This window comes from Anas acuta, chromosome 1 (assembly GCF_963932015.1).
Source record: "Anas acuta chromosome 1, bAnaAcu1.1, whole genome shotgun sequence".
Classification (NCBI taxonomy): Eukaryota; Metazoa; Chordata; class Aves; order Anseriformes; family Anatidae; genus Anas; species Anas acuta.
The window spans coordinates 23,192,057-23,204,563 of NC_088979.1; the positions used below are offsets into that span (position 1 = coordinate 23,192,057).

The 12,507-nt window shown below is 34.3% G+C and overlaps 1 protein-coding gene across 12 annotated transcripts in view; it reads left to right on the top strand.

The window, feature by feature from the left end:
- Positions 1–12,507, top strand: part of FRY (FRY microtubule binding protein) — a 233,281-nt gene that overhangs the window by 158,253 nt on the left and 62,521 nt on the right. For all 12 annotated transcript variants that reach the window (XM_068672761.1, XM_068672771.1, XM_068672785.1 and 9 more), the window contains 7 exons: positions 1,547–1,707; positions 2,496–2,606; positions 3,957–4,111; positions 7,373–7,472; positions 7,829–8,000; positions 9,768–10,024; positions 10,980–11,126. In XM_068672761.1, the coding sequence (XP_068528862.1) occupies positions 1,547–1,707; positions 2,496–2,606; positions 3,957–4,111; positions 7,373–7,472; positions 7,829–8,000; positions 9,768–10,024; positions 10,980–11,126 (1,103 nt within the window). The remainder of the gene's footprint in view (positions 1–1,546; positions 1,708–2,495; positions 2,607–3,956; positions 4,112–7,372; positions 7,473–7,828; positions 8,001–9,767; positions 10,025–10,979; positions 11,127–12,507) is intronic.

Sequence of the window (12,507 nt, forward strand, 5' to 3'; positions counted from 1 at the left end):
TTATCTAACTACAGTTGCATATCATAGATTTCTGATGGATTTCATGCTTTTAATATATTGCAAGATTCAGTTCAGAAATGTAATGTAATTCCATTAGCAAAAAATACAAGAAAAAGCCTACTTTAAAGACCCCCATGGAATTGCTGGAAGATAATGTCTAGAGCTTACTCAGTCAATGTATATCTACCATCTCATATATCATATATGACAAGACATAACAGCATTTGTCACAACAAATATGAAGGAATGAAGGAATTCAAAAGAGTACTAATGTACATTCCAAGTATGCAAATTTTGTCAAAGCTGTATACTTGTCTCCAGAGATAATATTCATAAAAATATACATTAGTTGGACAAGATAAGGAAAAGATGGCATTCCTGATGTTAAGTTAAAAAATTGTCTTGAACTGGGTGATGTCAAGTTCTTAGCTGCTGTTAACAAATAAAACAGTGAATTTCTTTCCTTTATTCATTTTGTGAATTATGCTTATTAAAAATGCAGAATTTCTCTGGTAGTTACTTTGCCATTAATATTTGCAAAGGCCTTCCTCTCTGCATTTATTCTCACATTCTACAAGGCACATAACAAAACAAAGGACTGCATGTTTTATGAATTTACACAATGAAACAGTGATGCTGTATGTTTTGAGAGAATGCAACAGTAACTGATGAATTCCAATAATTCAGTATGTAATTATGTGAAGAGATATATTTTCAGCTAATATGACAATTTTAAAATACATCAATAGCTACTGGAGCCATAACATTTAACTGCTAGCAAACAAATGTTTATTGTGTCAACATCTATCATCTTTAGTCATTGCTCATATTGATTTGCTTTAGTATTGTCTAAATAGACTTTGTAGGCTTCCAGCAAAGTTTCTAGGTGAAAAATAATTAACTGGCAGCAGTTTACCATTCTCTTTAATACACATAATTCCACCTCTTCCATCATGTTTTGCTTAGGGGAACTAAAGCTATTGTTTTAAACATTTCTCTCTCTCTCTCTCTTATTTTTTTCATTTTTTATTTTTTCCCTAAATGGTTAAAAAGGCATAGATATTTTCCATTTGCTTAAATAATTTAGCTGTTCAGGAAGCATAACACATCTTTGTCATAAATAAACTGATACCAAGTTTATTTTATTTCTTGTCCCCACGTATTGCTGTATTAGAATAAGACATATATATTGTTTGGGCTTGCACTTAAAGGGTTGGAAAAAACAAGCAAATAGTTGCCACTAAAAGGATGCAAGAGGGATCAAAAAGCCTGCTTTTATAATTAGTTTATTGCGGTTTCTAAAGTCAGATATAAATGTTTGTATAAATACATGTAAATTCAGAATTGAAGGTTCTTAGAAATAGGATGTATCTTAATCACTGTTATATTTTAAGAAGGAACTTAGATATTTTGGAGTGAGTATGTACTGAGCATTAGAGAAAAACTCCCTGATCATAGAAATTTGAAGTTCTCATTATCATCTCTGCCACATGAATGTTATTTTAACATTAATAAATCACAATTATTTCTATTTCTATTCACTTAGTTCACCACAGGAGATTTCTTTTCCCTCAGCAGAGCTTGAGGCATCACCTATTCATCTTGTTCAGCCAGTGGGCAGGACCTTTCAGTATTATGTTCACACCCTTGGATCGTTATAGTGACAGAAATCATCAGATTACAAGATACCAGTATTGTGCATTAAAGGTACTAAAATTTCACTGACAGAATACATAATAGCAATTTTCCAATGAAAATACAAGGAACTGTGGGGTTTATTTCGTTTTATTTCACAGTAATTTGAATTGTCATGCTTGATGCAAATGTGTATATTAGTATGTGTATGTCATAGAATATAACAGTATCGACCCCTGCAGTTATGCGTTGTTTGCTTTGCAGACACTTTTCAAAGCTAATTATTTTTAAAACCAGAATGCATTTTAAAATGTTCTTTAAGTGTTCATTAACAGATTGTTAGATTCAGTGAGAAGATATTAGGGTCTGAAATTAAATACAGTATCAGTTCAGTATCACATGTACGTTTCAGGACTGTCTCCCACGCTTGCCTGGAGACATGCTCAATAATACTAAAATACTTTTGCAGCAAAAACAGTTGCAACTCCCCTACTTAAGTAAGATGGGAAATTAATAGCCTATGTATTTATATAAGTTGCATCACTTTGTGTGTATTGATTGTTTTGTAGCTTGATTTATGAGGAATGGGTAAAATGACAAAATGTATTTTGAAGAATGGGGAACCCAGACTGTCAGATTCCTTTCAAAATGCTTAACTTCAGCATTATCTTGAAATCCAGTAACATCTACAGCAACATAATTACCAAATTCTAGCAAGATCAACTGTGTCCACTTTCATCATACTTCCCTCAAAACCAAAAACAATTTACAACCTTGTTAGCCTGGATCTGGGCTTAAATCATTCTGAAAGGTTCATTCATGTTATTTTTCTGTGTAATCAAAGTTCCTTGTTCCTTTAGGCCATGTCAGCAGTGCTCTGCTGTGGACCAGTATTTGACAATGTTGGTCTTTCCCCTGACGGATATCTGTACAAATGGCTTGATAACATTCTGGCTTGTCAAGATTTACGTGTAAGTACTCACCAAAATGCAACACTGGTGAATAATTTTAATCTCTGTACTGGCTGAGTAAAGAGTTTGTGACTGTAAGAACTATGATTGTATACATTCTATTTTGAGCAGTTAACAATAGCTTTATGTAAATTCCTAACACAAAAGTGGAATTAATTTGAAAAGTAGTTTAACAGTAAAAAATATTATTTCTGAGCATGTAAAATATGTAAATAATAATAGCCTTATGGCTCAATGCTGCTTGCAGCAGAAACTTAAGCTTTTCATCTGCTGATAAAGAAAAGTTAAAAATGGCATGAGCTCAAAATATTTATATTTCTATTTGGAGTACTTCCACCCACCTGCTTCAAGTTTCTGTGGAACAAGAATGCAAAATCCCTTCCTGCTCAGTGACATAGATACCGGTGAAACATATTTGAGTGAAAGCAAGTGGGTCATTCTTCCAAAGAAGTCAGGAACATAAATGATTCAGGAGAGGAAAGAGATCTTACTTCATTTTATTTTATTAAGAACATGATAGATTATTCTTGACATTGTCTTGCCATTTATGTGAAGATGGGTTTCTCTGTTGACCTTGTAACTACCCAGTAATATTCCTGTATTTATAGCTGATTGGACTATTTTTTTGAATAAGACTAGAAAGAAGGAGTGGATTGGTAGCATATTAAGTGGAGAGAGAGTACTAATCTTTCCCTTTGTGGTGCCTTGGTCTTTGACCTACTGAAGGAACACAAAGGCACAGCCCACACCTTAGCCACGGTGCATTTGTAGCAGCGGTGGTCTCTGAATTAAGGTGCTACTACATCTGTAGAGAGAGATGATATCTCTGTTAGATCATTTGATATAATTGGATTAAGCAGACAAGTCTTCATACCCACAGGTTTGTAAAAGATACTGTTTTTCTTTGCCTGCCTTTCTTCTGTGTTAGTCAAAGGCAGGATAAACTTGGAAATGTGTCACTTCAAGGAAGACACTTAAAGAAGGAAATAAACATTTAACAAATCAGTTAACCAATACATGTGGAAGTTATCCAAAAACAGATGTGTATTAGCTATTCCATAGATTCTGCTGTTTTCCATGCTTCATTTTGGAAACCTCCTTTGAAAGTGTATTTCATTTATATAGTCATTGTACATACACTTTTCTTCTAAGTGAGTATTGAAAACCGAGCCCCACTTCAACTGTGTTATCCCTAAAATAAATTTATGATACATTTTCTGATTTCTTTTTACTTACCTTAAATGCTGCATTTTCCTCTTGTTTTACCTATGTTGCCCTAAGAATTGTAGAGAACAAACATTTTCTTTGTTAACAATCATGTTTTAACATGTTTTGCATTTATATTCTCAGGTTCATCAGCTTGGATGTGAAGTAGTAGTCCTATTGCTGGAATTGAATCCTGATCAAATCAATCTCTTCAACTGGGCTATAGATCGATGTTATACTGGATCCTACCAACTTGCTTCTGGATGTTTCAAAGCAATTGCAACTGTGTGTGGAAGCAGGTATTAATTAATTTGTAATTAGGTATATGTAATACATTATAGCAGATCTATAAAAGCAAGTTTGCTTTTTCTCAAACAGTTATATCTGGGTATATGCTGTATATTTCCACTCTTTGCTGATATAAACAGATTTAATTATCCCCAAACTGAAAAGTAATGTTTTCACTGCTAAACCTATTTCATATTGGTTGTTCTTCTGGTTTGTCTGGTGTGAAGGATGAAGAAGAAAAACAATAGTTTAAGTGAAGTGATATGGGAAAAATGGGCAAAATGACAAACTATATTTTGAAGAATGCGGAAACTGGGCTAGAATATTCCTGCCCAAATGCATAAACTCCTGCACGGCCAACTGGCATGCTCTTCTTGAGCATACACTGAAATAGTCGCCTGCAAAATTTGCTACTCATAGAGAAAAGGGACTGAGTATGAGTGTTGGTATAGCCATGCAGGCAGATTATCAGATGATAGAAAGGATCACGTCTAGAATGCCAGTGATCAGATGTGCGTACAGCCACATCAGCTGCCTCTACATTTTAAAATGTAAATAAAATAGAAGGTTCAGCTCATGATATGAAGAATTGTTATCCACATCTTTACATTATATCACCTCAGACAACCCTTGGAGACTGTATTGCTTTACATTCATGATTCTGAAAACAAAGTTATGTCCCTGTTAGAAGATGCTGCTATTACATGCATATTTGAAACCTGTGGCATTTTAATGCTATTTTCTTCAGGAAGATACAGAACAAACACAACATTTTATTTTGCAGCATAAACCTGTTTTCAATAGATTTGGCATGGCTTTTCATTCATTTACTTTATAAAAAGAAAAATATTCTAAATGTTACTAGTTTAAAACAAACAAAAAAAAATGTTTTTTCTGACGTGCGTTGATTGGAGTACCTGTTCCTTTTCTATGCTCTGATATCACTGCTGCTAAATGCAAAGCAAATAATCTACATGAAGGCATAAATAGAAAATTCTGCTTTTGTGTCAGGCCTTCATAAAATCTTAAGTTAGTTTGAATCTAATTAGCATCTGATTAATCTGAAAAATTTAGTCTTGTCAAAAATAATTTGGCAAGATGTATGGTCAGCATAGTTCAACAGAGAAATATGTGGGATATAGCAAATCAAAACAAGTCAAGTATTTTAGAATTTATTTTATCTGTAAAACATTTTGTTCTCACAGGAACAACTAGACTATAGATGGTGTTATAGTGAGATTTCAAAAATATGAATGGAATTTTATGTTTGAAAATTCAGTTATTTTAATTTTTTTTTTATGCTTAACAAATACATAAATATATCATTTCTTCAGCCTTTTTTTCTTCAAATTGCTTTACCACTGCCACTATGTCCTAAAAATTAATCACTCCTATGCCTACAGAAAAAAAAAAATGAGAGTGATCTGCATGATTTTCTTTGAAGGGAAAGTCTTGATTTCTAACAAGTTGAGGATTTTTATTATTATATGAAACCTTATCACAGTTTTTCATCTATCATCTACGAATAAGTATAGAAATAACGTTATCTAAAGTACTTGTAAAATGAGCAGTAATTCAACTCACTGTTGATGTCTGTCTTTCTGCAAAGAATAAAAAATCGGTGCCTTTCAGTTTATGGTCCTCCCATATATTACATCTGTCATGACTTCTATACATAATATGTTGTAGAATTGCACCGCTCATGTAGCTGTAGATTGGTATAATGGAACAATTATAAATGTATATTCTGTAGGTTTTTTGTTACTTTTTCGAGAGGTATCTGCAAGTATTTTACATGCTTTCAAACTCCTTAGAAGCACAGGACAACAATTTTAAAATGCACCATAAGCACCTGAGGCAGATGAGTAAACAGTAAAAGATACTTATGTAAAATAAAAGTTTTATCTGAAGGCACAACTGCAGTATCTCCACCTTTCTATTTAAAGACAAAACATAATTATCAACGCTGTACATTTGATTTTATGTACATTAATTTATGTCTCTTAAGAAAAAGGAATGAATCTGTTTAACTGCAGAGAAACTGCTGAATGTTTGGTTTCTTGAAAATGCTATTACTTATTGAGATGCCTTGAGAGGATTTAATACTCCCAAAGTAGTTCCACAAATTTGTAAATATTGATTAGATCTCTTTGTATATTTTTTTCATCTGAAGGAAGTCTCCACCAAACCAAAATTTTTCTAGTATATTTTAGCCAGCTATTTTACTATTCTTTCAGTAGGTAAGGTTTTTTCAAATTTCAATCCATGTGTGTCTGACTTTACATTTTACTTGAATCCTTTTTAACTCTGTTTTTAAATTCTATTTTAGATTGTTTAATATATACATTTTAGCTAGCTATTTGGTGGAGTTTGCAAGAGGATTCACTAACTTCTTTTTCGTTATTGTTTTTTAAACTTAGTGGAAGGATAAAGAGACAGCTGCAGAGCAGTATATATTGCAGCTACTATTTGAAATTGCCAAGAATGTCCCATGCCATGCATGTATTGGCCATACTTTTTAACACTAAAATGTGTTAGACATTCTGCAGTCATCCAGGAGCACGATAACACACATCTAGGTAGAGAAATTAAAGGTTCACAACTCAATCAGATGCATTTACAGAAAATCGTGGAAAAGCAGAAAATTATTTATTGAAAAAAACAAATGATGTTATATGAGAATTTCTTTTCGAGCAGTATTCTCAAGTTAATATTTTAATATATTTTCCCATGCATTAAATGTTGACTGTATAGGTAGTAGACTTTCTGAGGCAGTCTTTTTGTTTACTCCTTGAAAACAATTTAGGTAGAATTTCTAACATGCGAATGTGCATTTTGGAAATAGTGTCTTTTTTCCAAAAGGACTGTTCTAATTGCAGCTTGCTTTAACAGGTAGCTTATCCCTGGAATTTTTTGCGCTACCCATCTTCTCTCATGGGTGTTGGCCTGTTCTATAAACAGTTTATATTATAAATTAAAGTGAATTGACAGTTATAGGCACAGGTATTGCTTTTCTCACTGTGGGTAACTCAGTGCATTCCTAAGCATTAGTCTAAGGTAATTATAAATAATCCCTTCTTTCTTCTAGTTCACCAGATGGCCCTTTGATCAAGCAGCATGTATTCATAAGAGCTCCCTTTCCCATATTCTGGTAGTAGAACAGAGAAAAAAAAGATGACATTCTCTTTAGACCATATTACACACTAAATCAGAGTGAATATAATCTGCATTCCTCATCAACGTTCACAGAAATATTCTGTTTATTCTTCTAGGAACTATCCTTTTGATATAGTGACGCTCTTAAACTTGGTGCTGTTCAAGGCATCTGACACCAACAGAGAGATTTATGAAATTTCCATGCAACTTATGCAGGCACGTATCAGCTACTATTTTTTTTCTTTTTTTTGCCAAATAATTAAATGCATGTACCCTCCTATCTTCTCAGGGGTCAGGGTGGGGGGTCGGGAGGGGTTGTGCGAACTTCTTATAAAGTACTGTTTATTGGCATTTTAGCTATTTTAGTTTTGTTTTGAAAATAAACAATTAGTTTTGTCTTGCCTATCTATTTATGGGAACAGTTACATAAAAGTTAATGGGAAAAGATATGGTGTCTTTCGAATGTGGAGCATATAGATCACTCTCAGATATCTAAACTTAAAAGTCTGAAATTTTCTGAATTATTGAATCTTACTGTCTCATTACATGGTTTGTTTTTGTCTCTTTCGTAGATTCTTGAATCAAAGCTTTTTGTTTATTCGAAAAAGGTAGCTGAGCAAAGACCAGGCAGTATCTTGTATGGTACACACGGTCCATTGCCACCCCTTTACAGTGTCTCACTTGCCCTTCTTTCATATGAACTAGCAAGGATGTATCCTGAACTTACCCTTCCACTTTTTTCAGGTACATGTAGCTGTTTGACTTATCTGCTTTACAATTTTGTAAGAACGGTACGCTACTAAGGTATTTCCAGCTGTGAACAGCAATTCTGTTTATAGATGTAGGTTGACCTGATTTTATTCTGGTTTAGGTGAAATCAGATTTAGCAATGCAATATATATTTCCTAGCAGTACTCATATAAAGTACAGGATAGCTATTTAAACACCTCAGCTGGGGGTTCTGTGCCATTTGTGTCCTCTTAGAGTAACCTTGAGATTACAAGGGCTCCAGATAGGTTAAAGTGACATTGGAAGATTCTTTTGTAATGGGTTCTTCTGTTAAGCACAGCAATTCTTCTCATAGATATATCTGTATAGATGATAGCTGTGAGGACAGAATTCTTCATTTTATATAAACATGACTTTAACTTTGGAAAGATTGTATGCATCCAGTTACCATTTACCAAATATTCAAATCATTCTGAAAGAGTGATCTCCACCTTCAGTTATTTGCCACATCTGCGTGTCATTAGCATCATTTTAATTTTATCAGAAATACATTTTGCCAGATTAATGAAAAAAAAGAATCATGCCTGCAGGAGCACCATTCAGAATATGACCACTCTGAGACCACTCCTGGGAACAACTACATTTTGAGACCTGTCTGCCGGTTTTAATCCATCTAGTGTGTTGCTCTAGATTTTAAATACCAGAATGCAATGTCTGTAATCATGGGAATTCTTACTGAATCTTAAGATTGCTTTGTGTTGTTTTTACTCAGTCTGCAGTGGCTGGAGGAAGGGTAAATGAGTAACAACCCATCATCTGCCTCTTAGTGCACAAGATGCCATGAATTATAAATTAACAGGAGTAAGGAAATTCTGGTGGCTTGTCTATCATACAAAAGCAAATGTTGGTCATTAGTACTGTTATCTATTTATGTTGATGTAGTAGCTATGTCATTTAACAGAACTCACATAAATAGCGCACATCACAGCCCCTTCCTATCTATCTAGAATCATAAGGAGAGAGAATAGTTTATGTCTTGAGGATTTTTAAAAACCAGGCAGTGAGGAAGGAAAGGAAATGTTAACTGTACTAATTTTACAATAGAATTCTAGTAAAGAGAGCTGATGTGGTTCATCTTGGCAGGAAGTCTGCCTCTGTGTTTCTTATTGCAGATTTCCCAAATCCCTCTGCCTTCCAATTCTGGTTCTGTAAGTTTTGTGTGGCACTGTATTTATATAGCATTCTTAGAGTGCCAGCCACCTATGAATTTTGTAGGCCTCCCCACAGGAAATAAAACTCCTTTTACCTCCAATACGTTTTTGTAGACTTACTGTAATCAGTGCCTTCAGATTTAAACTATAGTTTAGACATACAGAGGCTGATGAAACACTTGTAATTACACAGAACACTTTTGTATGTTTTCTATAATGCTCCAAAAGCTCTTGATATTCTAGAATAGCAGCAAGTACCTGAACTATCCTTTTGCCTCTTTACTGATATTCATTTCACTTAATACATAATGTGGCATGGTAACAGCGGGTGATTTTCTGTTTCTAAGCCCAAACAATGTTAGTTATTTTAGACAAGACCTGACCAATTTCTTGCTACTATTGAACATTAAATTAAAGTTTCTCTTCATGAAGAACATGCTTTTGTATGTTTCTTGTTTGCAAGGTGTAAACCATCAGGTAGTTTAACACGTCAGAAATCTGATTTGAACAGTGTATTTAATTAGTTTCCTTTATAATAACATGTAGTCTTTTTTAACTTTTACTGTCTTAGAGGTAAGCCAGCGATTTCCGACAACACATCCAAATGGAAGACAGATTATGCTTACCTATCTCCTACCATGGCTTCACAATATTGAACTTGTAGACAACAGACTGCTCCTCCCTGGTTCAAGCCCTACCACTCCAGAAGATGAACTAAAGGACAAGGATGGGGAAATTGCAGTCACAAGTGGACTAAAAGGCAATGGCTGGGGCTCTCCTGAAGCAACCTCACTGGTTCTTAATAATCTCATGTATATGACAGCCAAGGTAAAAAAAATAAAAATAAAAATAAATTCAAACTCAAGTTTTGTAAGCAAAACATACTTAGGTTTATGCCCTCTGATGCCAGAAATTTTGCACTGGAACAGTCTGTACTAATCATACACAAACTTCTTGTGGAAGGCTCACTTTTTCTTTAAGGACAGTGCTAAGACTCTTTCAAAGCATGAACAGAAGTTGGAGAGGAACTGTTAGTTCACTCCTGCATTACCTACCAGGTTAATGTCCGAGGCAGCAGATGAAAGTTTATTCTGGGATGAGATTGAGCACCTGGAATTTGTCCTGATGAAACTTTGTATTTTCTAAGAAATGCTTAAACATTCTTTAAGCCGGAGAGACAGAGAAAAGACAAAATTATTATAAATTTCTAAAGTGTTTGCTTAAGCATTTTGTTGTAAAAGGGAAAATATTTTACATCCTAGGTCATGGTAAAAGACCAGGGATTCCATACTGGACAAAAGGGTGGTGTTCCCATTAACCACATCCTGCAAAAGAGAGCAAAAGCTGCTGCTTTCCAATGTGGAAGCTGTTTAGTTTTTCATTCTGATAGGACTTATGTAGGACAGAGGTACCAAATTGCTCAATACCAGGAAGACTGAAACAGTTAGGTGAAGATATGCAGAAGCAGAACTTCAGTTGCTTGAACAACTGTAAAGATGAAACCCAGTGAAGTGCTGGATCACCTTTTGAACTTACATTCCTGCAAAACATTTCTTGCAATTTAAGTCCTTTTGTGGATCTGAACCTAAATACTTTTGCATACAATTTATGTTCCAAAGTCTGTCAGAGGGCCATTAAAAATACTGTTCTGACACTTGTTGCACCCTTTTACTGTTCATTTTGCATGAGAAAATGCTCTAAAAGGATATGCCTTCAGTTTGGAAGTTTGCATATTTATATTCTGTATACATTTCAAGAAATGTGTGCCTATGATCCTTTACAGTATGGAGATGAAATTCCTGGACCAGAGATGGAAAATGTCTGGAACGCTTTGGCCAACAATGAAAAATGGAGTAACAACCTTAGGATAACACTGCAGTTTCTCATTAGCTTGTGCGGTGTTAGCAGCGATACCATCCTCTTACCTTATGTAAGTGTTTGCACGAAAACAGCCGTCACCTGTAGAAAACACTTTTCTGTTTCTGTTCAGGACTAAGAAATACCTGTGTATTCCTAACCACAATGTACAAATTAAATCAGGGGAATAAATGAGCCAAGAAAATGAGAAATCAAGAAAGGAAATGAGTAGTGAGAACCTCTGCCAGTACAGCACACTTCATTTCAAGCAAGAAATTTTCCTCGCAAGCGAAGACTATCTTTGCTTGTCTGTAAGGGACCAGTAACAGGAATTGACCATAAGTTGCCAAAATTAATGAAAAAAAAAAAAAAAGATTTTTTTTTGTCTCAAAGTTGCATAAAAATATGCAATTTTACATGCATACTTAAAATTATATTACAAGACAGAATAGCTGTCCAGAGGTTAAATACCTTACATGAAAAATAAAGAGAAGTAAAAATGCTAAAAGCTTATAATTTTTCTCAGTATGAAATTAATTTACACCTCTACTAGTTACATTTTGGAAATCATTGAAACAATTGAAGTTATATGATAAATTGAACATAGCAGACAAATATTATTAATATTCGTCTGTTGCAAAGATTTAGGTGTTCCTTCAGAAAAACGTGCAATTTTAAGAAGAAAGTGCTATCTCCTCCTTTAGGTGAATAAGGCTTCCTGGTGGACATCTCCAGAGGAGCAGCATACCTAACCTTTATAAGCTCTTTACCACATCAGCTTTTGCCTTTGCATGGCTGTCATGAGTTACGTAACTGTTGCAGCAATGTGCAAGTCAAACTGTGCGGGATACTGTTATTATTCAAGTTAAAATAAAATCAGGGTTGCCTGAGAAAAGCAAGATAGTCCCATTCCCATGTGCCTTACTGCTCAGTTGCTGTGAGTAAGGGAATCTAAATTTAGTAAATTTTCCAGCACAATTGCGAGATGCTGTTTTATTAGTTTGTCTCCTTCTGTTGATTTCCATGAAAGAAATTATAAATGAATATTAATGTGATTAAACATCTAAAAAGCCTTATAAATATGCTTTGTTTACAGTTACTGAAATTACACTTTTCTTCAAGTGTTTATGCTGACTGCTAAGAATAATAGAACAAAGGAAATATGGAAGACCATAAAAAAATTCAAGATGTTGTTCTTGCATCCTAGGCATCCTGTTGATTTCCATTTATTTGCAGGGTCTACTGCTCCATTTTATCATCAGTACATGTATATGCAAAGGCAGTGGTGCTTAGCTAAGTAAGAGGAACGATTTTAAAGTGGAATTGCTGTAAGAACAAGCTCACAGTTTATATGAGACGAAGATATAGGTTTAGATCCTAAATGTCTTGAGGGTAATGAAGATCTTTCCATCAACTGTGAGCTTTCGACGCATCCTTTTCCCAAAACTGTTGCT